Source organism: Octodon degus, unplaced genomic scaffold, assembly GCF_000260255.1.
Source record: "Octodon degus isolate 3935 unplaced genomic scaffold, OctDeg1.0 scaffold00039, whole genome shotgun sequence".
Taxonomy (NCBI): Eukaryota; Metazoa; Chordata; class Mammalia; order Rodentia; family Octodontidae; genus Octodon; species Octodon degus.
Genome location: NW_004524615.1, coordinates 9,705,702 through 9,731,083, shown reverse-complemented (window position 1 = coordinate 9,731,083; position 25,382 = coordinate 9,705,702). Strand labels below are relative to the sequence as shown.

General features: G+C 42.1%; 1 protein-coding gene and 1 pseudogene across 2 annotated transcripts in view; one reads left to right on the top strand and one right to left on the bottom strand.

The window, feature by feature from the left end:
* Fgf14 (fibroblast growth factor 14) overlaps positions 1–7,091 on the bottom strand; it is a 694,358-nt gene extending 687,267 nt beyond the window's left edge. For both annotated transcript variants that reach the window (XM_004631178.2, XM_023715202.1), the window contains exon 1: positions 6,759–7,091. In XM_004631178.2, coding sequence (XP_004631235.1) covers positions 6,759–6,966 — 208 coding nt within the window. In that variant the 5' untranslated portion in view covers positions 6,967–7,091. The remainder of the gene's footprint in view (positions 1–6,758) is intronic.
* Positions 7,092–8,000: 909 nt separating this feature from the next.
* LOC101576070 overlaps positions 8,001–25,382 on the top strand; it is a 178,433-nt pseudogene continuing 161,051 nt past the window's right edge.

The window sequence follows — 25,382 nt, the reverse complement described above, 5'->3', positions numbered from 1 at the left end:
CGAGGAAGCGGGAGCGCGCGAAGGCGGCCACCTGTGGGCCGCGCCGAGCCGCCTCTGCAGCCCGGAGGCCCGGGGACACACAGTCGCCCTCCGCGGACGCCCGGCCAGCGCCCGAGCGGGGGCCTGGCCCGGGCTCCGCGACCTCCGGGGTCCCAGCCAGCGCCAGCGCGCCTCCGGGCTTCGGCGCCGCGGCTTCCGGCCCTCGTTGTTTCCACGGCAACGGCTGCGCCGACCACAGAGCGGCTGGAGACGCTCCTGGGGTCAGAGGTCATTTCCGTGGCAACGGAAACTTCCCGCGCTACGGCATCTCCGACGGGCCGTTTCCGCCGCATTGCGTAGCGGAGCCCCCGACGCTAGGAGGCCGGGGATTCGGTGGTGGCCCGGTGCCCGCGAGCGGTGGACGCGGGCGGGAGTGGGTCCCTGGCCTCCGGGCCGCGCCGGGGAGAAGCCCGCCCCTCGCCTGCCTGTTCCCATCGCTGTAGAGCTGCACCGGTGCGGGCTCGGAGCCAGCTCCAGCCGCTTCACCCAGGGGTTCCACGTCCGGAAGCGGCCCAGAGCCGCAGCGTTGGCCGGCTCGCGGCTTCGCGGAAAGCAAATAATGACACAGGTCTCCGCAACACCGAGGCCTCAGCCCACAGCCGCGGCTTTTGCCAAACTTTCTGGCCGCGTAGTGTTCCGCGTCCCTCAGCCCTAGGACACCGAGGCCCATCCTACCCCCACCCCGCTTGCAAAGGAGCTCCCGGAAGCAGAGGCGCACAGCTGCGCCCTGGAGAACGAACGTGCCCCAAGCAGAGGACCCGGTGACCGTCCTCAGAGACACGAGCAAGTCACCTAACTGAGGCAGGAAAGGAGATGAAAGTCACAAAGACTGGAGAAGCAAACGAAGCACTCTCTGCCCGACAGAGGCTTGCCGCCTGCCGCTGCGAGGCTGGGGGCCGAAGGGAAGATCTGAAGTCAGGCTCTTGGGCTGTATGTTTGAGGAAAGCTCAAGGGTGAGGAACAGACTGTAGGCCTCAAGTGTGAGAGTGACAGTGTGGACCACAGCAGTGCTGCGTGCACACCACGTTTCAGGTTGCTGATCAGAGAGGATAAGGAGTCACAAGGGCAGGCCACTAATGTCTTTTCTCCTCCTATCTTCTTTATTATTTAGAAACCAGATCCAGCTAGAGTTGGTGGCGCAAGCCTGGGACCCCAGTACCCTGGGAAGTTGAGGTGGCCCATGCAACTTAATGACTTAGGGAGACCCTGCTTCAAAATGAAAAATAGAGGGCTAGGCACGTAGGTTAGTGGACAGGCCCTGGATTCAGCCTCCAGAACCACAACAATTTAAGAAAAAGCAACAGTCCACATTTTGGTTGGTCCTGTTGGAAAGGAGTAATCATGAAGTGTGCTTAGCCAGGTAAAATGCATGATACCTTAGTCCCACATCTCACCTTTCACAGACACCTTCTGTTTACTGTTGTTCATTTTACTAGAATGTATTGGGGACAGTGGGATAGGCAGTACTGCCCAACAGCAGGGTGACTTTCTTTAAGGGTATCAGTTTATTAAACAAAAACTTTAATGTTCTCTACAGAACATATGTTTGCTTTTCCTCCTTTTAGTTTCCATGTTTAGGAAGAAGGCCTAAGAATTCTTTCTTTTAACTTCCTTTCCTTCTATCTCCCTACCTTTTTTATTCAGAGTTAAGTAAAGAAAGTAGATTGTAACAACTAGAGAAGAAAAAGTAACAGGACAGAGGTGGGCTTTCAAAAGCACAGGAGCAAAAATGTTGCTGTGTCAAAAGCTGACAGAGAAGTAGCCTTCAGAAAAATCTCTTTGCCCTTTACTGCCCAGGTTCAACCTCTCCTGGCTATATAGCACACAAACTAAAAGCCCAGGGAAATCCATGCAGACTCCAGCCCTGACTACTGATGTGTGAACAGGAAGATCCCTGACCCCTAGTCTCAGAGAGGTGGGACCAAGTTGGGCTGAAAGGCTTTATTGAAAATGGAGGCATAAGACAATAATTAGTTTAAAACATAATAAAGGAGCTCCTGCTATACTGTTCAAACATCCCAACTGTTTCCCTTCAAGCACAGAAACTGTTTTGAATAAATGCTTCCATTTTGAGACATCTACATGGTATTTATAGAAAACTTACGAGTCAATTTGAGGGAGGCTTGGTGCCAAAATGTGCAAAGGAGTGAAAACACTGGTTGTTGTCCTCGTTACCATAATATAAAAATGTCTGCAATGTTTGTGTTGCTGAATCATAGAAGACTGGGTTCAAACACTTTAAAGGCCTGGTTAACTGTGCAAAGTGGGGAGCCTGCTGTAGAATTAGCTTTGGCACCGTCTGAAAGCAGTGCATTGTTGGATTTTTTTTTTTTTTTTCGGAACCGGGGACAGTGCATTATTTGAGCAAATGTTCTCAGTTAAGGATATACTGTGTGAGGTGACAGCAGGCTATATATGGGTACAGCCAAAGTCATCTTCCCTGTTAAAACTAAGTTTACATCATCATCCATTGAATTTCATCCTTGTTAATATGAATATAAACTTCAAAAATGAAAAATCCACTCTTCCAACAACTTAGTAGTTGGAAGCCTATCTAAAATGTCATCCTTTGGTTCACGGAGTGGCATTGTTCAGCGTGAAACTCCTTTTGCTACCTCAGTAACTAAAGCTTTCTGGCTGGCGTCCAAAGCCAACTCATCTTACATGGAATCCCACTCCAACGCCAAGCATCTTTGAAGAAGCTTACCCTATACGATTGGAATTGGATGCATTCATTTGCTATATCCTCCCTGTTTAGAAATACAGACTTTGTGGTCCATTTGTGGCTTACCCAGCCCTTCAGGAGTCCAGGAGGCCTCAGCAAGTTTAAAACAAAGAGTAAAAAGTGCTTACTCTCATTAATTCCTTCTCTCCCTATTTTCTCAATTCCAAGCACTATTGGCAGCTCTAGAAGGCAAGCACACAGTTTTCGCAAGGAACATATTTCCCCGATAATAGTGCCTTAGCAGGTGTTCTTGACACCTAAAACAGCTTAGTGAAAGGTAAGCGCAGATCTGAAAGGCACTTAAGGTAGGAAGAAGTGCTAGTAGATCCCGCCTGCCCCTGCTTGTTCCATGGGAAAGTTACACAGCAGAGAGGGAGGCTGAAAAAGAGACACTCAGAGCCCCTGGATTGTGGGATTTTCACAGAGTGTTTTGCAGAGCTGGGTCTGGGACATCTACTTCCTGGTATCCTCCTCCTCACTGACCTTCCCCTAGATTGGGATCTATCTTAGAAGTCCATGCTTTCCAGCATCCTAGCAAGGCTTGGAGGTTTGGGGGCATCCTGCAGTTTAGGAGATAATGGTATTTGAAAGTCTGTGGCTTCTCTTGCTTGTTTTATATTCTGTACCCAAAGAGATACCAATGACATGACCTGAGTATTTATCTTTATTGTAAACTTTCTTCTCTCCACCATATTTTTCCCTTATTAACCTTTGCTGTGAGATCCATGACCTAGATTATTTTCCAAACCAGCCTATTATATGCACTGGTCAGTTCAAACTATCATACTGGTTCAAAGCAATGTATCAAACCCTCTCCAGGCAAAATAAGTGCCTTGGACTTAGTATTCCCTATTTAATGACTTGCCTAAAATACTGTCACCTTGCATGACTCATACAGTGAAAGTTTTAGCAGGTAACATTTTTTTCTAAATGTAAAGCTTTTGCTCTGCTAGGAAAGTAGGAAAAAGTAGGACACTTAAGTTGTGTGTGTGTGTGTGTGTGTGTGTGTGTGTGTGTGTGTGTTCTCTGATAATTGTACTGTGAAGTATTAGGAGCTTTTATAAAGACAGTATATATGCAGGATTTTTAAGCTACTGCAGCTTATTATTTAAGTGTATATAGTACAAATACCTTTTGCATAACTACAAAACACTCTAAGTAATAACTTTTGGGTAGTTAAATAATTCACCCTCATATTTATACCTCTGTTATCTGCTTATTTTGACATGAGCCTGATTCCTCCCAGGAACTTTTGACCAAACTACCCCCACTTGTTGACAAACGAAAGAACTAAGGAGTAAATTGTTTCATAACTTGCAAAGATGGGGAAGAAAAATTAATCTAATATTTATCCTTGATGTAATAGAAGGCGCTTTACCCCCAGTTCTCTGTGGCACTTGCCCAGATTCTGCCACACTTTGTTCCCAGCCAGCTATTTTTTTTTTTTTTTAGATTTAAGATAATATAATAGGTAGTAGTCCATCTGTTCCTTTTAGGTTTAACATTTAAGAGGATTTTAGTCTGTGTTTTATTTTAATTACCTAATTAACTTCTTAGTTGTACTGCTATCTTGGGATCAAAATTCTGTAAAAGATTTTAGGCCCCTGTCATTAGCCCAAAGAAAATGGAGCTACAACACTGAAAGGGAATAGCTAGGCATGAGTTTGATTCAAATGTAAAAGGCCTCAACGTTTAGAAGGTGAGATAAATCATATGACACGTTAATGCCCCATTTTTTAAAAATCTGCTAAATGCGCCAGCTCCCAGGTGGGAACTTGAATCCCTGCCAATTCAAGACTAAACTATCCTATTAAACTATTTGGTGATGTTTTTAAACGCACCTTGGTTTAACCTACTCACCTCACACCCAAGAACTTCAGCGTTGGTAAGTTGCAAAATCAATGGTTACACAAATAAACTGTCATTTCATTAGCACCTTCCAAAACACCTTGGAAGGGAATACTTAAATAAATAAAACTACTTTATTCCAGAGAGCTGAAAGTGGGTGGGGTGCAGGAAGTGTAATAAAAAGATCTTGAATTGTGCATAGCAAGAAATTAGCGTTTCCAGTAAAATTGTTTACAAAAAAAAAAAAGTAAAGGCCTGTAATGAAACTTAGTGTTCACGTTGGAATTATTTCCCACTCTCCAGTTCTGTGGAAGGACTGACTTCAACGTCCCTAGGCCAGTGTCCTCTCTCACAACACAGCAGGATCTTTTGGCAGCAGGACCCAGAAAGCTTGAACCCCACTGTTTTAGCCTGTGAAGGGGCAACCCCTGGGTACCCATATGCAGCTCGTGGCCTGTCCCACTTCGGAAGTCTCATGGAACTGTGAAGCAGATACGGGTAGGCTTCACTGTAGGGACCAGGCATCAGAAAGTGCCAGGCTGGATGCCAGGGGCAGGGGGCCAGCTCCCTGCTGAACTGGAACTGCACACGAATAGGGGAGCACGACGCAGATCTCAGGAGGGCGGTGGGTGCTACTGCAGAAGTGCTGAGGCTGAGTTCTGAGAAGGTACGAGGACAGTGGCGGAGAGGACGGTTAACAGGGTGTAGAGCCGGCGGCGTACGAGGGCTCAGCACGCGGCAGCGCCCACTGCAGCACCGAGCCCTCCGGCCGCCAGCGCCGCTCCCGCCCCTCCTCCGCCATTCGCGTCCCGGCCGCGACGACCTCTCCGGCCTGCGCACCCCGACCCCTCTGGCCGCCCCGCCCACTCGGCTGGACCTGGGCTGCGGAAGCTGGGCCCCGCCGCCCACCCGAGCTACGCTGCCCGAGCCCGGCGAAGTTCGGGGCTGGAGCAGCCACTTGCTGCCCGGCCGCCGGGGGCTCGGGCTGGACGCACTCTCAGGCCGGATCACCGCACCGCAGCACCAGCTCCGGAGCCTCCCGCGCCCAGGCACCCCTGCAGGACCGCGGCCGGGCCCGAATCAACCCCAATCGCAAACGCAGCCCCGGCCGCCCCACCCCCGCCCACCCCCACCCTCAACCCCACCCCCATCCCGGGCTGCAGGTGAGCGGTCCTGGCCAGGCTGCGCCCGCTTCCCGCTCGCCGGCGTGGACGGAGACGTCACCACCGCGCAGCCCTCGGGCCTGGCCACCCCCTAAGTCTGGGATGGAGGTTTGGGGCCGCCAGCCCCCGGGACCGGCTCCCGGCTCCCCTGCATTTGCATTTCTTATGTAATGCACTGCAAGTTTCTCGGTGCGAGCCCTTTGGAATCGGGGCGCATGATCACGAAGCGGGCAGAGAGCTGGCACCCACGGCTCGGCGAGTGCCGGGGGGACCCGACGCTGGGCTATGACCCTGCTTTTTAAAGACGGAGATGGGGGGGTGGGGGGATTAAATGACTCAGCCTAGAGGTGCCTGGCTGCTCCCAGCGTCCGGGCTTCCCCTAGGCTTAAGTAGTCCCAGCTCTTGTAGCCCCAGGGGCCGGAGGCGTCGCAAGCAGACGGGGGCAGAGTTGAGGCGGGAGGGAGGCGGGGGCGCCGGGGCGGGGGCCCTGTTACTTTGGCAAAGGTGACGGGGCGGCGAATACCGTGCAAGCTAATCCCAAAGTCCGCAGCTCCGTCCCTACTCCGGCAGCACAAGTAAGGAGAGCTCGGGGCTCCTTCTGCCAACTGCCCAAAGCTCCAGCTGTCTGGGGCACAACCTTAGCCATCGCCCTGTGCGCCCTGTGCTAGTCCACCAGACATCAGCGACCGAATGCATTGGGGGGATGGGGGGAGAAAAGAAGAGAAAAAAGAAGTTTCCTCCTCCCTCCTAGCGATGGATTGTGTCACAACCAAGAGATGCCGATCATGGTTTTCGGGTTCGCAGACGCGGATCCAGCAGCGGCTACTTGGTTATTCATTCATGCAACACCTCTATGGGCAACACTGTCCCGGTTCCTCGTATGTTTCCCTGCCTTCCTGCAGAGCAGAACTGCAGAGCTAGCTCGAGGAGCAACAGACAGGGTATTATGAGGAAAAGCATAACACGATGCACGTTTCGCTTACCAGTTGGGTTCTTGTTTTTCTTAAGACTCTTGCCACAAAGACACTGCAGCATATGCGTTCCTTTGCTGAAAATGTTCCAAAGAAACCACATTGATTTGGGCGAAAAGCAATCCAGCAGCTTAGACACCCTGAGAAAGAAGAGATCCTTGTGGTTGCATAATAATAATCTGAAATCAGTTCTCCTGAAGAGGGGCACCGGTTTTACCATAGGAAAAACGATGATATTCCGGATCTTCTCCCAGTTTTTTCCCCTCACGTGGTATATTTCTTTGAGACTTCTCAGCGATTGTTTTTTCTCGGCCAGGGTGAATGATTTATCCCCCCTTTGCTCACCACTGGATTATTACCAAAGGGTTGGGGAAAAAATCCTTTTTCAGCATGAAGCCAAACAAAAAAGCAAAGAAATCCCAACTGAGATCAGAACTAGTCAGGGAGAAAACCATAGCCTTTTACTTGATCGCTATGAGGATGGGTGGGTCAGCAGAAGCGAAGCGAAGCAGGATTCATCTTACTGAGAGAACACTGCCATTGTGGAGCCCCTAGGAGAGAAGGAGGGAAAAAAGAAAAAAAAAAAGAAAAAAAGAAGAAAAAAGAAAGAAAAGGCAAAGAAAGAAAAAGAAAAGAAAAGGAAAAAAAAAAAAAAACCACCACACACACACACCAATACCACCTCCGAGACTGACAGCTGAAGACGGTGCTTCCCTTCTCGTGTCGATTTTTTTTTTTTTTTTTAAATAATCAATCTCCGGTGTTCGGTGGGATCGGATTGAACCTGCAGTTCTGAATCCCCACGGAGAAGAAAAGGTGCGAATCTAGGCGCCCCCTCCCCCGGTCAGTCTCGTAGCAGGTGGAGAGCGCCACAAATCCCCTTCCTCCGGCCTCTCCTTCCTCCAGTTTCCAACCACCGTGAGCATGAGGAAAATCTCCTCTCCGGCTTCCTCGCCCAGCCTCGGATGTGAGTTACAGGCATTAGAGGGAGGAGGAGGAGGAGTTGAAGTTTGCATTGAAAAGACTGGCTCTCCATGACGTAGCCACGTGCTCTGAGACTCGTCACCAGAGAGGCTCCAGCCGGCGCGGGGAGGGCCGCGCACTGCAGTCTGCCGCCGGCTCCCGCTCTGCGCCCGCCGCCGCCGCCGCCCGCCCGCCCGGCGCGACCCTCTCCCCTCGGTCTCCCTCGCCGCCGGCGGCATCGGCCCGCCGCTCGCCAATCTAACAGCCTGCCGTGGAAAATTAACAATTATAATGAGCGAACCTTGGAAAATACAGGGGGCGGGGGGCGGCAAGAACCCGGAGTTGGGTGCCGCTCCACGCAGCCGGGAGTGCCACCTCCCCATTTTCAAAGCGGCGGAGCAACTCAAAGGTGAAGGGAAACTCACGGGGTTCTCTTTCTTCCCCCTGAAGTCTTATTATTTGAACCCTACTGAAGGTTCTGTGGAAACTACAAACTAGGGAGCTGACAAGTATGTGCTTTCAGAAACAGCTTGTGGAAAGGACAACACCAAAATCTAGATGGCAGACAATTTTTGTAGGGAGGCTTGTAGGCACACGACATAATGGATACCTTTTATAGACAGGTGACCCATGGTCTAGAAAGTTTTTCTCTTTTTCTGTAGAGAAAGCACCCCGATTAAACCGCATGCTAATTCGCTGTGCTGGTTTCCGCACCTCTGTTAACATTAACTCCACTCGCCCTCCTGAGCTCCCAGCTGGCCCAAGCTACACACCTTCTCGCCAAGACAGGCAGAGTTTCGGTTTTGCCTCAAGACCGAGCACTGTTCTCCACCCATCTAAAAAGTCCAAGCATTTGGGGCAGAACTGTATATTTTAAAACTTACAATGGGGGAAGTAATACCAACTATTACAAAGAATAATCTAGCAAACTCCAGTGTTCCTACTACTCAAAGTTGATAAATTTAGCTTTGTTTATATTTGTGAGCTGCAATCAGGGAATAAAATTGATCATTTTCCTTCTTTATGTAAATGAATTAAAGTTGGGCCAGCTTCCATTTTAACAGGAAAATGAATATAAAAACTTTAATTTCAAAATATGCATTTAGAAGCTTCAGGTTAATTTTTTAAAATTAAAATCCCTGTCTCTACGCTGTGATACGTTAAACTGCCTTATAAATAGTAGGCAGGGATGCAGATTTATGTAGTGGAGGAGTGAAGAGGGATTTCCACAAGCTAAAATTTCCATCAACTCTCCTGACCTCTTGGGAAACATCATTCAATCCTGGGTTAAGTACAAAAATGAACTTAAGGTAAGTACATTACGTGAAAGTTAAAAAATTGAAAAGCTGAATAGTGATGGATCCCATGTGTCAAAAGCATCACGTCATATAGCTTACAGAAATTACTAAGACTCATTGCAATCTAAAAATACTTGGAAGTAAAGGAAGAGGGAAATGGCCAACAACATTGGTCATTGAAGGAATGAAAATTAAAACAACACTGAGATCCCATCTCACCCAAGAAAGAATGGCTAATGTCAAGAAGTCAACCAATAACAAGGCTGGTGAGCGTGTGTGGGGAAAGGGAACTTTTCCCCACTGATGGTGGGAATGTAGACTGGATCAACTATGGAGGAGCTCATGTGGAGATTCCTTGAAAAACTAGGATGGGAGGCCCCATTCGACCCAGCTATTCCTCTTCTGCGTAGTCCCAGAAGAAATGAAAACATCATACCACAGCAATATATGTATACCTAAGTTAATAGCAGCACAATTTGTCATAGCTAAATCTTGGAAACTAATGCCCCTCAACTGAGGAATGGATAAAAAAGATGTATTTTTGCACAATGGAGTATTACTCAGCTATTAAAAAAGATGAACTCAAGGCCTTTATAGGTAAGTGGAGGCAACTAGAGACCATACGCATACATGAAATAAATAAGAATTACATGTGTAAACATCATATTCTCTCCCTAGTGTAAAACTCTGAAAAAGTAAATAAGATCCAAAAGGCACACTGGAGGCTGGGGAGATGGCTCAGCAGGATAAGCGCTTCCCTGGCAAGTGCAAGGGTCTGAGTTCAATCCCTGGTTTCGCCAAAAATAAATAAGAAAGACAAAAGGCACACTGGATATAGTGAAAGGGAAAGAAACTGCTCAAAAAGAAAGAACACTGGGAAGAGGGAAAAGAGAAAAGACACACACCAAAGACAGCTAAGCTAATTGTACTACTAATTTCTATTAGTTTATTGAAAGGAACAATTATTGCTTATATTGTTTGATCACTTTGCACGCCTGTACCTGGTAATCTGAGCAACTACTTTGAAGATAACAACATGCACTATAACAGTCATTGTTAATTTCTAATAATCTTGTTTTGAAAGTCTGTATCATCTTTATTGGGGTTTTGTCTCTTTAATATAAAAAAAAAAGAGGGAATACATGAAATTAGTGCCGGACGACCTACCATAAAGAAACAGACTAAAAAATGAAAAGTAGAATTCTTTTTCAAAACAGAGAAGTGGGACAGCACTGCCAATTACATAGAAAATAAATTTTGATATCAATTAGGGACAGATAACATATGTTGCTTCTATAATATTCTGCTGTCTGTTGGGAGGTTCCGTAACATCCAAACATATTTCCGCTAAGCAAATGTTCAAGAAAGAGCTGAATAAAATGTGCTCTCTTCCAAGGTCTTCTCTATGCACTAGGCTCCATGGTTCTGTAAAATACTTGCTGAGTTCCCCGGGGCATCCCACAAATAGAGTAAAATGTGAGGAGATGTGCTGTAATTATTGAAGCTCTGTATGCTAAGTCTGAATAAAGAATATTTCTTAAACCAGCTCCTCTCGAGTTTCTACTCTCTACATTGTAAAAGTGAATTGATTCTCTCATAAAATAATGACTGCCCAAAAGCTATAGCTTACTTTGCTGTTTATTGGTGGAAAACTTGTTATTTTTTTGACCTGTAACTGAAGAACAAGACAAAAGACTTGACCATCACTTTTGAGAATTTCAATGCTAGGCATTGTTTGGTTGCTCCTCATATTTTATACTATATATAGAGAGAAAATTTTGATACTTCTACATTTCTTTCATATAATTTCTGGTCCTTTATTTACTTATATTATATGGTGTATTATTCATGTTACTAAACAAAAGACAAAAACAAATTCCCTGAAAAAGAAGTGTAAAACCATCTTAGGTTATTTTTGAACTATAGGACCTGTAATTTCTGCATTTGGTGCAGGGTCTCACTGTACAGCTTGGACTCCTAATGATCTTCCTATTTTCAGCCTTCCCAGTGCTGGGATTACAGGGGTGTGCCACCATGCCCAGTCTAGAACCTATAATTTCTGATGGGCTCTGAGTGACCTATTTCAGTCATTCAGCCAAAATATATCAAGCATCTGTTGCAACAGTAAATACACTAGACTGCATGTTGGATGTCAAGCCATGAAGCTGGACCAGGTTTCCAATGATAGAGTGAAGACCAAAGATGGTCTCAGAGTTAAGCCAGGTTGGGGAGGGGAGGCTCCATCTCAGATCAAGGATAACGCAGAGCTATTTTCTGTATCAACATGGGGTCCAGACCATTATTTATTTGTAGGAGATTTAAAGTGTTCGGCTCCCCTTATCCATGATATATTCAAACCAACATTACACGACAAAAGTGAAGACTAGTATAGAAGAAATGCAAGTTTTAAAATGCGCAAAAATAAAAATAAGATGAGGAAAACCTCACCAAAAGTAAGAAATGAGCCAAGGAGGTAGCTCAGTGACAGAGCACTTGCCTTGAATGTATAGGACTATGGGTTCAATACCCACTACCATTAAATTTTAAAAAGCTAAGGATTAGTAGTAATGCCCCAGTAAACAAGGTGAAAACTATAAAAAGCAGGATTTTATGACACAGTAAAATAGACATTTTCTTCTAATATGGAAGATGTGAACTTTTATGAAATTGGTCAACAAGCATTTGTGAAATTATCTTAGAAATTTTTGTTTTCAGTTGTTACTGTTTTATTTCACATTTGTTTGTTTGTTTTAAGAAAGAGAAATCCTATCTCCATCCCCGCTTTGGAAGGGCACAGGTAGATAACATAATTCCCAGCCCCCAGTAGAGTTGAATATGGTCATATTGACCACATTCTAACCAATAAGATGTGAGCAGGAGTTGCAAGCTCAGGTTCCTCATCACAGTCTCCAAAAGAAGTGACTTACCTTCCAGTTCCCTCTTCTGTGCTTCCTGGGAGCTGTAGAGTTATGGCCTGAGCAGCTATGGCGGCAAGGACAGAGTCACACAGGATAGAGGAAACCTAGGACCTCTACAGAGCCACCCACCTATCCCAGACTGCCTACTTGACTCCACCTTGTAAAAAGACACAGAAGGAAACTTTTCTCTCCTGTGAGCATGTCTTGGTCACTCTGCACTACTATAACAAAACATCATAAACTTGGAAACTTATAAACAAAAGATTTTTATTTTATTTCAATTCTGGAGGCCAAAAATTCCAAGATCGAGGTTTCAGATAAATCAGTGTCTGATAAAACTTTGTTTTCCCACGGACAGTGCCAACTAGCTGTGTCCTCACATAGAAGAGGGGACAATGAGTTCTGCTGGGCCACTTTTATCTGGGGACTAACTCCACCCATGACAACTTTGCCCTTCTTATCTAATTATCTTCTAAAGGGCCACCTCTCTGTACTATCACGTATGGTATTCTAGTTCAAGAAGAGGATTTGGCGAGGCACAAGCATTCAGATCACAGCAAAGCCATGGCAATTCTTTGTGAATGTGTTGGTTATTACACAGAACGGGGCAGTTTAATGCACAGTTTCACTATATTAGAGCCTTGTATACAGGAAAGACTAGAAGAGCAGAGAGGAAAGTGGTTGAAAGAGTTTGATCAAATAAATAAATAAATAAAAGAGTTTGATCAAAAGAAGAAAAAGACGAGTGTACAGTCAAGGAGCCATGTGGCTGCATAGTAAACCTCTTTCAAAAACATAGAACCTTTTGCTGCTTGTAGACTTACTTCTTTTCTATCATTGCTTATAGACTTATTCCTTCCCTTATTCAAATTAAGGAATAAATACTTCTAAATTTTACATCCCTGCCCTACTCCATGGTATTTCATTCTTCTTTCCCCATGTTCCCACAATGACCCATGTCACAGAAAACTTCATGTCTTCTGTCCTGAAGGGAACACTGTAGAAATGTCTTCAGTCCTGCTCTCTGTCCCTCCTAGCTTCTCAAGGAAGGAGGCACACCTCAAGGGGTCACACGGCCCGGCTGCTTCTTCCCCCTGTCTGAGTCTGCCTGTTTCCAAGAAGATCCAGAGTCCTGTGCTTCCTCTCCTCCTTGCAAACCACTGGTCAGGCTTGGAGCAGGTGGCCTTTAATCTAGAAGCAAATCTGGTAACCAGCCTCTTTCTAAGCACTTCACAAGGCTGACAGCAGACAACACCATATCCCCAACACACCCTTTTCACGCTTCATATCAGTGTCTTCTGGTTAAGCTCCAGCTGCCAGTATGGCCATCTCTGAGCCTCAGGGATTTTTGTCCAAACTACAAAAGTTTCCTCTCTTTTGTGTACTCACAAGGAAGCCCGGGACTTAACACTCCCTAGGCGAATCTCTCCACCACTAAATAGTCCAGCCCCCTTGCCTCTTGGGAGGGTAGCAATGAGGCATATGTGCTTCATCCTTTCCTGGATTTTCCCAGTGAGATTTAGACACAATCTCCCACCGGGTAGTTGGTTCATCACCACATTACTGGCTCTCTTTTCTATCCCATCTTCCCTCCCAAATAAACAACTTGCACTAAAATCTTTGTTTTCTGGTGGAAATCAAACCCAGACAGGATGCGTAAGGAAAGCAGAGGTGCTGACCGTGTGTCTACTCTCCACATTGGATGCCCAACAATTTGCAGATCTGGAACAATTCTTTAGGGAGACCAAGTGTTTTCTACAGGTCAAATTTTCTTCCCCAAAGCAATAATATCAGTGATGCAACCAATAATTTTCTTTCCATCTTTCTAACTCATGCAGCCATTTTGAATCTAAACTCAGAAGAGCAAAGAAAGAAGCAGAATGACCAGTTCTTTTGACCTCAAAAGAGATAAAATCATATAATTTTTAAAAAATCTTCCCATTTTTTTTCCTGTATTTGTGCAGTATGATGATAAAACAGTGAAGAACTCGCCATGTGCTACAGGCTGGACCAGGTGGATTCTCTTGAGTCCTCAGAAATGTGAGCTTCTCTTAGCACCATGCCTCCAAGGCTTTGATTCTTACTGAAATGAACATTAACCTAGTCCATGTAGCTACAGCTGAAAATCAAGTCCAACTCCATGTACAGCCAAGAAGAATTGAGAGGATTTTTGGTCCTCTGATGCAAGAGAGAGTTAACTTTCACAGTATGACTGGCTCTAAACAGTATGAGAACCTATGCCATGTAGACCTCTGTATCAGTGTCCCTAGACCTTTATAATCTGTGCCTTCTATTATTAAAAGTATCTAGCCTTTGATGTAATTTAAATTGCTAAGAGAATTAAATAACATGACTAAAACTACAGCAAAGCAACTGTAACTTTTTGCCAATGACTACAGACTATGTTTTCTCTTGTCCCCACTAAAGAGTTGTGATTATTCTAGAGAAATAAGCCCCAGTTGAAGTCATCTTTGTCTGTGATTTGAAGTATTGAAAGGGGAGGCTACATGTTCTATACATGAATTTCATTTCTTTAATTTCTGTAACTACTAAATGAAGCAGTTTTGGATCTGCCCTTTTATATTTATTGGAGGAAGGCATTCGCTGAACTTTTTGATTTCAAAAGAGATTGATGTATTCCAAAAGTCAGAATATTATTTGCCCTTGATACTAGTTTGTAAAATTTGTGTAACTGGGGAATAAGAATAACATTATTGACTGTGTACCCAGGTGAAAAAGGAGTATTCCCCCGTGGGTTGAACTTTCTGCCGTCAGCCCAGTGTCCTCAACACCCCACTCCAAGCACACCGGCAGTAGCCAGGAATAATTTCCCAGAACCCCGAATCTGTTGGTCACAGCTTAGCTCTCGCCAGCCAGACGTCCCCAAGAAAGATGTGGCCGGCGGCAGAGAAGAGGCCCTCAGAGTCTGAATGCAGCGTCAGCAGACAGAAGATTCCGGCAGGCTCCGGGCACACCTCTGAGATCCCTCGCTTTCCTGGACTGTCACTTCCTGGCTTTTCCAACAGTTCTAACAGTTCTAACTCCTTAATTCCTGTATTAAATCGATGGCAACCAATAATCAAGTGGTTTCAGTTTTCATGACCGATGCCAGACAGACACACATTTTCTCTGACGAGGTCCTAAGCTTTTAGAGGCACCTAGCGTCTTAGAAATGAAGAATTTGCTTTGGGTTTGTGTTTACTTTGATACTAAAAATCTAATCCGACAATGGGGCCTTCAATTCAATATCCACTACATAAACATATCAACAAAAACCAGTTCATGCGGTAAGTCGGTACTAAGCACCCCAGCCTGAGATTTCTTCTCGTAGGCCACATTTTGGACTGAACTAAGTTCAATCGATAGCACATTTCACTTTGAATTAAGTGAAAATGACTTAACCCGACTTATTCTTAGATTTCCTCAAAGTCTCTAAAAATTAAATTCAAGTCTCACATACATACTTGACTTATAAACTGAAATTTTCTATTACAAGTAAAAATGTTATTTATGATGCAATTTATTAAAATTACTATCAAAATTTCAGTCCAAAAATGTATGATATAGTATAACATTTAATTTACCAAAAAACAATGAAAAAATACCAATTTAAAATTTATTTTTCAAAGAATAAAGAGCACAAGTCTGTTGGGTAATAAGCAGCTAAAGATTAAAAAAAAAGATTATTTAGCTTGCTTAGTACAACACCCTAATAATCTCAGATATATACATATTTATTCATATCTTGAATATTTCATTTCCATTTAAATTTAAACTCTGAAGATTACATTACAAGAAATAAATCCCGCTTTATGTCAACAGACATCTTTATGAACATATATAGTATTTTAAATTTAAGTGCACATAATTGAATTGCTGTCTATGAAGGTGTGAAAATGTGTTAAAATGTTTTGCTTAAATATTGATTGGTTTAATGTACTGTTGGCACTTGGACAAAAACATACATTTACTTTATTACTTGTCTAAATAACTTAAATAATAGAATACAAACATACGTAAATGGCTCAGCATAGCCACTACTTAGCAGTAACTTAGCTTCCATTTTTTTTTCATTTTAATAAGAAAAAAAGATAAAATAGCAATGAAACAGTTTCAAAACAGGTTAGTAGGACGGTTACAGTGATTAATACATTGCATATCGTTGTCTTTGTAGTATTCAGAGAGCAAGCTGGAGACATGATATCTTGTCTAAATAATATTAGTACAAACCTTTCTTCTCAATGAACTAAGAGAAAGTAGCTGTATATCTAGTCTATCTTTTTCTTTTCTTTCTTTTTTTTTTTTTTTTTCCCCGCTGTACCAGGGATTGAACTCAGGACTTTGCACTTGTGAGGCAAGTGCTTGTTCTACTGAGCCATCTCCCCAGCCCTATCCTAACTATCTTGTATATATGTATATACATATTTTTTTCACAACAAAATGGTCCTTTATTTATATCCCCTTTTTTGTTTTGTTTTTTTCAGAGATGTATGTTCAGTTTTTAAACTAAATGTATTTTAAATAAATATAAGTAAACATCCTTTTATTTTTAAATCATTCATTTATTTATGCATTTATGCATTTATTTGGTACAGGGTCTCACTATTCAGCTGACTCATAGTGATCCTCCTGTCTCGGCCTCCTCAGTGCTGGGATTATAGGAATGTGCAACCATGCCCGGTTTCTAAGTTAACTAAAAATATCAAGCATATACAAACTAATATTTTAGGCTATATTTAATGAAAGTATCACTTACATAAAACAGGGATAAACTACATGAAAAATCATACTTTAAACTTAATATCAATAATTTTCCTACAGTCAATACTAAATCCTCAACCTTTAACAGACATTAATATATTTTTTATTTTGTCTTTTAAAGTAAGCCATGATTTATATAGGTAGTCTTAGATTTTTATATGCATATATTTTAAAGGTCCATTACTAAAATGAGTCTAATATTAGCCCATTAAACTAGTATTTCATAGTAAAGTTTTTAAACATTTGCAAGTTGAGGGGGTAGAAGTCACAGTGCCCCTTGTACAGCCACCTAGAATAGTAATGGAGTCACATAGCACACTTCTGTAATAAAACTTATACAACCCTTACCAAATTCCAGTAGGACTATTAGCAGCAGTGAGAACCAAATATCAAGTAGAATTTGGGAGAAAAAAATTGAATTTTGAACATGCACCTATAATATCTTTATTTCATTTCCTCCACTATTCGCTCTGAAACACTGCCATTTAACTCCTGAGTGCTGAAACCTCAACAGCAGCAGCTGACCCACTATCTCTTAGCATAAAAATGATGCCTGCCTCTATTTGCCAAACCCATGTCCTGCCAGGGCCCCCATTGGCTCACACTAGGAAGGGTGTCTTTTTATGATTGGTCCTCCTCAGGAGCTACCTTTTTCTAATTGGTCTTCCACAGGCAGTGCATTTCCCAATTGGACAGCATAGAAACTACACCTTCACTGATTGATCAACCTAGAAAAGTCATCTTCTTTCCAATTGGTTCATCCGGAGGACACATTTACTTCTGCTGATTTGCACAGAACTCTGAATTCATGGCCTTCCAATCTATGCACTCATGGGCCAAGGAGAGATGAGCCAAGAAAAAATATCCATGAATCAAGGAGAGGCCCTCCTGAAAGAGCTATTTGTACACATGAGCTGAACCAAAAAAGGAAGACTCAGGATCAGAAGAAACAATGATTTTTGAATACAGGATAAAGTTTGAAATTAATGTTAGCCATCTATCATGCATTCATGGCTGAATCTGGAGGGTGCAATGAGGACACCAGATTAGTCTTTTTCATCTGTTTTCTTAAAAAAATCTCAATAAGAAGCCAGTTCCATGCAGGAGCATTTAGCCAATGAGAACCAGTTGAAGGAATTATTCATAGCAATATGGGCATGGTTAGAGAAACTCCAAGGGATGAGGTCCTCCAGATACCCGCAGCAATGAGAACCATTTCCTCCACTCTGGAAGGGGAAAGAAAAGACATCCTACTTCCGGGAAAGCTAGGCCAGTGGAAGAGCAACTCCCTAGCCCAAGCTTCGGGACCAGGGAGGGCTCGGGGAGGAATCCCCCATTGCTGCTCTTCTTTTCCCTCTTCTTCAACTGCTGTCTCTCCCTACCAAGCTCCACTAGAATTTGAAAGGACAGGAGATCCCAGGCAGTGTAGTCTTGAAGGCCCAGACTCTCAAGGCACAGAGCAGAGGCACTGGAAGGCCAAATGTTACTACTATACGATGTGAGCTAGACTAATGGCAATGATGGGGATCGATTTAGCAAGGCCTTCATTTGTGTTAGGCGTTGTTACTGTTATTCTGTTATGTCATCCTGACCAGAATAAAAATCCATACCAGATTGGTAAAGTACACTTCTAGGTGTATCTTTGGGGTGTTTCCAGAGATGATTGGCATGTGAGTTGGCAAATTGAACAGAAAGAATCTACCCTGATTTCCACTTGAAGAATAAATAGGGAAGAAAAGAAATCTGTTCATCTTTTGGGTGCTTCTTTTTGCCTGAGCTGGTATGTCTTTTGCTGTTGCTGTCATTTGCGAATATCACCTTCAGGCTCTTCACCCTTACAATGCAAATTAATCTAGTGACTTTTCAGAGATCTCGCAGGCCTTGATGTTGGGCTGGCACTGCAAGCTTGATGCCTCTTGTTTGGCATCTTCCAGCTTTGGGGGCTGAGCAGCCACTGATCCTCCCATTTTCCAGTGTATAGACAGCCATTGTTGACTCAAATACATCTGATTCTGGCAAGCCTGCCTATTAAATCCCAGATAGATGGATAGGTAGATAGAAGATAGATAGACAGACAGACAAATGGTAGATAGATAGATAGATAGATAGATAGATAGATAGATAGATAGATGATAGATAGTACAGAGAGGCAGAGAGAAAGAGATTTTGTCTTTTTGGAGAGCCCTAAGCAATTCAGGCATTCTCATTAGAACCTTTGAAGTAGGTACTCCATTTTTACAAATGAGGAGAATAGCAATTTGCCTAGCAGGGTGCACAGCCACCGAGCGTGCCTTTCCGGGTGTGTGGCCACGGTACTGCTTCGGGATTTATGTTACACAGTGTAAGGCAGGAAGTCCTTTACCTGCAGGACACGCTGGCCCTGTGTTCAGCCTTAATGAGCTATAGCAGTTTTTCACAAGGAGCAAAACTTTAGACTGTTACCTTCATCATGCAAGACGCACAGTGTCGCTATTCTCTAACAGTAACGGCGTTAGCATTTGGCTGCTTTGCTTTAGACATGCTACTATAGTGATGCTTTATTGTGTTTTAATTTTGTGTTTCACTGATAAATACTAATGCTTGCCACTTTTTTCCATATGCTTATGATTTATTTGCATAAGTTTTTGTGAAGTGGCTTTTCTACTTATTTGGCTACTTTTTATCAGATTTTTTATCTTTTACTCAATGATGTGTTGGAGCTCTTTATACTGGGTTTACAACTTTTGTTTCATCTGGGTATTGCAAGTACTTGCTCTTAGACTGTGCATTGTCTTTTCAGTTTTCTAAGGGTGTGCTTAGATTATAGGAAGTGCCTAAGATTTAATGATACACCGTCTTTCAATCATAAATTGTATTGTATTATGTTAAACTAGAAGCTAAACTTTTATTTTTCTTCTATGAAAAACTTAGTGTAATACTTACTTGACATGATTAGAATTCATCAGAAAACTCATAATTCTCATGATGAAAATATTTTATATTTTAATTTAAATTTATTTTTAACTGGTGCATAAAGAATTAAAAGTTGAAAGGGCCAACCCATAGCTCAGCGGACTAAAGCGTCTGCTAAGGCCGAGCGCAGCAGCCGGGGTTTGATCCCCAGGGTGCAGTGCCAGCCCCCCGTCAGGGTGCCACGAGGCAGTGACTGAGACAGGGCATGGTGGCGCGCGCCTGTAATCCCAGCACTCGGAAAACTGAAAACAGGAGAATCATTACGAGTTCAATCTACGTAGTGAGACCCTGCAGACCCTATAGACCCTGTCCTAAATACAATAAATAAATAAATAAATAAATAAATAAATAAATATTGCATGTAGTTATTGAGTATTAAGGTATATAGATACAGGCATACATATGTAATTACAGATTCAATTTCTTCACATACGTGAACGCTTTAGATATTTTTATTTATTTCTGTTTTGTTGTTTTTTCAAGAGATTTTCCCCATAGTATCTATGAACTGGAATAGTTGTTAAAAATATGCTCTTAGGGCCAGGGAGATAGCTCAGTAGAATATGCACTTACCCGGCAAGGGCAAGCTCCTGACTTCAATCCCTAGAACTGCCAAAAACAAAATAAATAATAATAATAATAACGCTTTTGTAGTTTTATTATCTGTATCCCCTTTGTATTCCTAATAATCTTTCAAGTTTTATCATTTTGAGAAATCATCCTTAACGAATATTTATTAATTTTATTAATTTATTTTCAAAAAAGCTAACCATTTGGCATTTCTAATATATAAATATATAACAATCAATTTCAAAAAAAAAAAAACAATCAATTTTCCCATAAGGGCTATGTAAAACCTGTATCTTTTGATGTCATTATTTTCATTCAGTTTTCTAATTTATATTTTCTAATTTATATTGCGATCTCCTTTATAACCACCGAGTTTTTATATTGATTAATTAATAGTCAAGCATATGGGGATTTTAAATTTACATTCCAGTACTAATTTGTACTTTAATTTCACTGTGCTCAATAAAAGATCTTTATGTAATCAAATTCTTTGAGGCTGGCCAAACAGCTCAGTGGATTAAAGTGCTCACAAGCAGGCTCAGGGGCCAGGGGTTCAATCCCCAGAACTTCGGTGCTGGCCCCACCCCTGGGACCCACTGGGATGGGTATTGAGACTGGGCATGGTGGCACACACCTGTAATCCCAGTACTTGGGAGGCTGTAAACAGGAGAATCACTATGAAATCAATCTAATAGCGAGGCCCTGAACACCCTGTAGACCCTTTCCTAAAATAAAGGGAAAAAAAAAATCCCTTCATTTAGGGCCAGGGAGATAGCTCAGTAGAATAAGCGCTTGCCGGGCAAGCACAGAGTCCTGAGTTCAATCCCCAGTACCATGTAAAAAAAAAACAAAAAAACTGAACTATATCAACAGTAGATTTTGCCCTAGAATATATATTATTTTGGTAAATGTTCTATAAACACTGAAGAGAATAGTACACTGAATCATTTTAATAGTATATTGAAATGATCTCTGAAAATCAGTTACCTTCAATCCTTTAATACTGGCATGAAAAGTACATATATCAACCCTGCCCAACAGAATAATAACATAGGCTACACATATAATTTTAAAATTTTAGTGGCATTATATAAAAAGGTAAAATTAAAAGATGAAATTGACTTCAATAACGTATTTTATATAAATCAACATCTCTAAAATATTACCATTTCAATATTTAATAAATATTGTCATTAATGAACATTTTAAATTATTTTGTACTGTCTTTAAAACTCATATATCTGCAACACTTACACTATATCCCAAGTAAAATTTAAAATCATCAGCTAAATTGTTTATATATATTGATTTCATGAAGTTTACAGTGGCAGAGTAGATTGTGTATCCCACATGCTCAAAACACACTTAAATTTTTTCTCTGCAGCTGAATTGACTAACAAAAATTATCTTTAATATCCTCATGCACATTGACAAACCAGTTGGAATATTTATTTAAAAATTAATTTCATTTTGAAGCAAAACCATCTCAGTTTCAAATTATGACTTCCAAGTTAATCAAATTCACTAAATTCTTAGGGCTGATGAGATAGCCCAATGGTCTAAAGAGCTTGCTTAGGCAAGCTTAGGCAAACATAGGGACCAGGGTTCAATCCCTGGCACCACATGCTGCTCCAGCCCCTCCCATGCTGAGTCTGCCACAAAAAAAGAACAGTCTATTTTTGGGCTGGCCTGATAGCTCAGTGGACTAAAACACCTGCTTAGGCACAGCAGCTGGGATTTGATCCTGGGTGTGTCATGCCAGCCCCACCCCCAGGGAAAGCTAAAACAGTCATTGAGACTGGGTGTGGTGGCACACACGTGTAATCCCAGTGCTTGGGAGGCTGAAAACAGGAGAATCACTATGAGGCTGATCTATGTAGTAAGACCCTGTAGACCCTGCAGACCCAGTGCCAAATATGTGTGTGTGTGTGTGTGTGTGTGTGTGTGTGTGTGTTGTATAAATTAAAAGATGATTCCAAATTCATGAATTTCAACAACATAGTCTTAAATTTTTTCCTATTGTCTTAGAAGTCAATTTGCATAATTATTTTGGTGGAAATTAAAACATTTGGTATATGTTTATATTCAAAATATATGAAATCATTACTACTTAAATCTACTGTTGATTTAAGTATTTAAGTAGTAAAAATGTTTTAATTTGAACATGAATTGTTGTCCCTGTCCACTGAGGTCACACCAGCTTTTCCTTCACTTGGAAATTCAAACTTAATTCAGCCATATGCAGTATGAAAACAGTAAGCAAAATAACTCACCATTATTTTTGTCTTTGGTTATTAAATATTTATCAAGAAGTTCTTTGGTTTTAAGTAAATACTGAATTAGAGTTAAGAGCTCAGAAAAACTACATGATTCCATGACTCAACCAGTGAGAGTGGAAGAAGAACTCTTCTATATTCTTCTATCCTTATAGCACCACAGACTTAAAATGGATAGTTCATAGTAATTGGATATAGACAATTAGTGATTCCAGTAATCATAGAAACGACACTGCCTGGAATAGGGAGATAGCTCAGTGGTGTAAGCGCCTGCCTGGCAAGTGCAAGGTCGCGAGCTGGATCCCAGGAACTGCATGGAGTACAGGCCCCAGAATCCTGGGCACGCAGTGCTGGGCACTGAAACCAGGCATGGTGGTGCAGGCCTGTAATCCCAGTGCAGGGGAGGCTGAGACAGGAGGATTGCTATGAGTCTAAGCTGTGAGGCAAGATCCTGTATCAAAAAAAAAAAGGAAAAGAAATAATACTTTGTGTAGAAACTGGAAGGTGGACATATTGAATATGCATTTTGCTATAGAGTGGAACAGTAGGGGAAATCAGGCTCCTGTTTCAAAACAGCAGTGAAATTTTTATTTTTGACCTAACAGCCAAGATCTTGTTCACTGTTACAGAACTAACTTGTTAACAGTGATGTGAAACCCATCTTTGAAAATGCAGAAGAACCCAAAAAGGGTCTATGAACCATCTCTTGGATGTTTCCTCATAATTTTTAGATTAAACACATATAACTAAGAAAATTTATTTCCCCATTTCTTCACTGAAAAATGGTTTTCTCTACATAGGGAGGAAGCACGTGGGAGGGCGGGTGCATGTGTATGAGAATCTAAGTTCTACTGCTGACAGTATGAACCCAGATCAAATGCAAAACCATCAACCACTGTTGAATGTTTTGGAAATCAACCCTGATGTCAAGTAATTTTCCATTTCCCTCATAAAGCCAAAAGCTGATAGAATAACTTTAAACCTATTTAACTCCCTCTTATCTTGGTAATAATCTTATTACAGTTTGCCTTTACATGTTTGAAACTATACATTGTAGCTATAATTAATATTAATTTAGTCTTTTTCAGTGTTCTTCATTATTTCTACGCTGTTCTCCAAAATTTTTCATTGGAAAATTCCTTGATTTCACATTCATATTTAAAGAATATTTGGCTAGGGATCGAGTTATAGGTTGAGTTTTCCTTTCAGTGTCTTGAACGTGCCACTGTTGTCTTACCTTCCCAACTTTCTATGACAGGTCAGCAGTACTCTTACTGCCGTTCCCTTACAGGTGATGGGTCTTATTTTCTGTGACTGATTCCACTTTTTTTCTTGTTTTGGTTTTGGCAGTTTAACTACGATGTGAATATATACCATAATGGAAACTTTCTACTGACCTGTGTTCTACTTTACAATTCTTTTCCTATCACTCCACACTGCTATTAGTCACATCCTATTGAAAATTTAATTTCAGTTACAAAATTTAGTTTTCCTTCTTTCATGTGTTCCAGATCTCTGGTGAAATTTTTCATCCTCTACCCTATTGAACATATTAATCATAGTTATTTTAAAGTTCCCATCTGAAAACTCCATTAAGTAAATCACCCATAGGTCTGTTTCTATAATCTACTATTTTTCTTGGATTCCGTTCAATTTTACTACCTTATAATATGCTTTGCTTTCTTCATTAGATGCCACATTGTTTATTGAAATTTGGAGCAACTCTAAATGCTGTTATATTACTGAAAGAAGGATTAGTTTTTATTCTGGTAGGCAGACAGAATATCATTGAATCATTTTAATCTTGTCAAATTTATGACTTTTCTAACTGGAAGTTTCTTAACATCCCTCCCCCAACATTGCTGGAGCTTGAACTACAATCTCTGCTTCAACTGTGCTAAATTTTATGTTTAACTAATTAGCTTTCCAACGTATCGGATTGGATTTTGGTTTGGTTTGGTTTTTGTTTGATTGTTTGCAGTCTTTTCCTACATCTCAGCATATTTTTTAGATGTCATTCTTAACTAGCAGAGAATTTTTGTGTACATTTTGCTGTTTTTTCCTCTGTGGATGTCATCTGTTCACAAGTTTTGCCTTTCAGTTTCTTCAGCTCCTGTATGTGTTACTTCAGTTCAGAAAACAGGGCTGTACGTACTCACAGCATGATGAACTAGAAAGTGTCCTGTGGACAAAGCTACAATAAGGTGGGTTTCATTCTTTCAAGGATGTGCTCTTTTCAGGTTTTGTCCACTCTAATGGTTGTCTGGTCCCTTTATTATTTTGATTTGCTTGAATTTTGTCCCACTATTATCATTTTTGTTGGCAGAAGTTTGGTCCAATGCTGACTACTCTGCCTGACGACAGGCAGAAGATTCTGGTTCCTTTTCCACAGAGCTGCCAAGTAACACCCTTTCTCATAGGACATGATTCTTTTGTGTCTTCCCTAGATTGCCAACACAAGGTGTGTTAGATTTTATTTTGTTTGATGTTGCTATGGTTGAGATATCAGTGCCTCCCAAGAGCCTGATGTGTTGGGAAGGTGACTGGATTATTGTCAATGAACTGAGGGTCCTTTGGCTCAGTTCAGGTACAAGTCATGAGTTGTCAAAGCACAGGTCTGCTAGTAGAACTGAGGGCCCCATGTGATGCAGATAACACTGGGTGTGAACAGGTGACACAGTGGCTGCTGGACACAGCCACCACCAGCCACCAACATGTGTGAGGCACCATAGGTGGACCACCAGGTGTTTGTTGCTGGCCTTTGTTAGCTGCTGGTCTCTGGAGATTTTCAGATGTAAGTGTGTATTTCTCTTTCTTTTTAAGATGGTGACTCTGTCTACACTACTCATGATAAGAACACCGAGTAGATTTATAGTACCTACAGAGCCCACTATACCT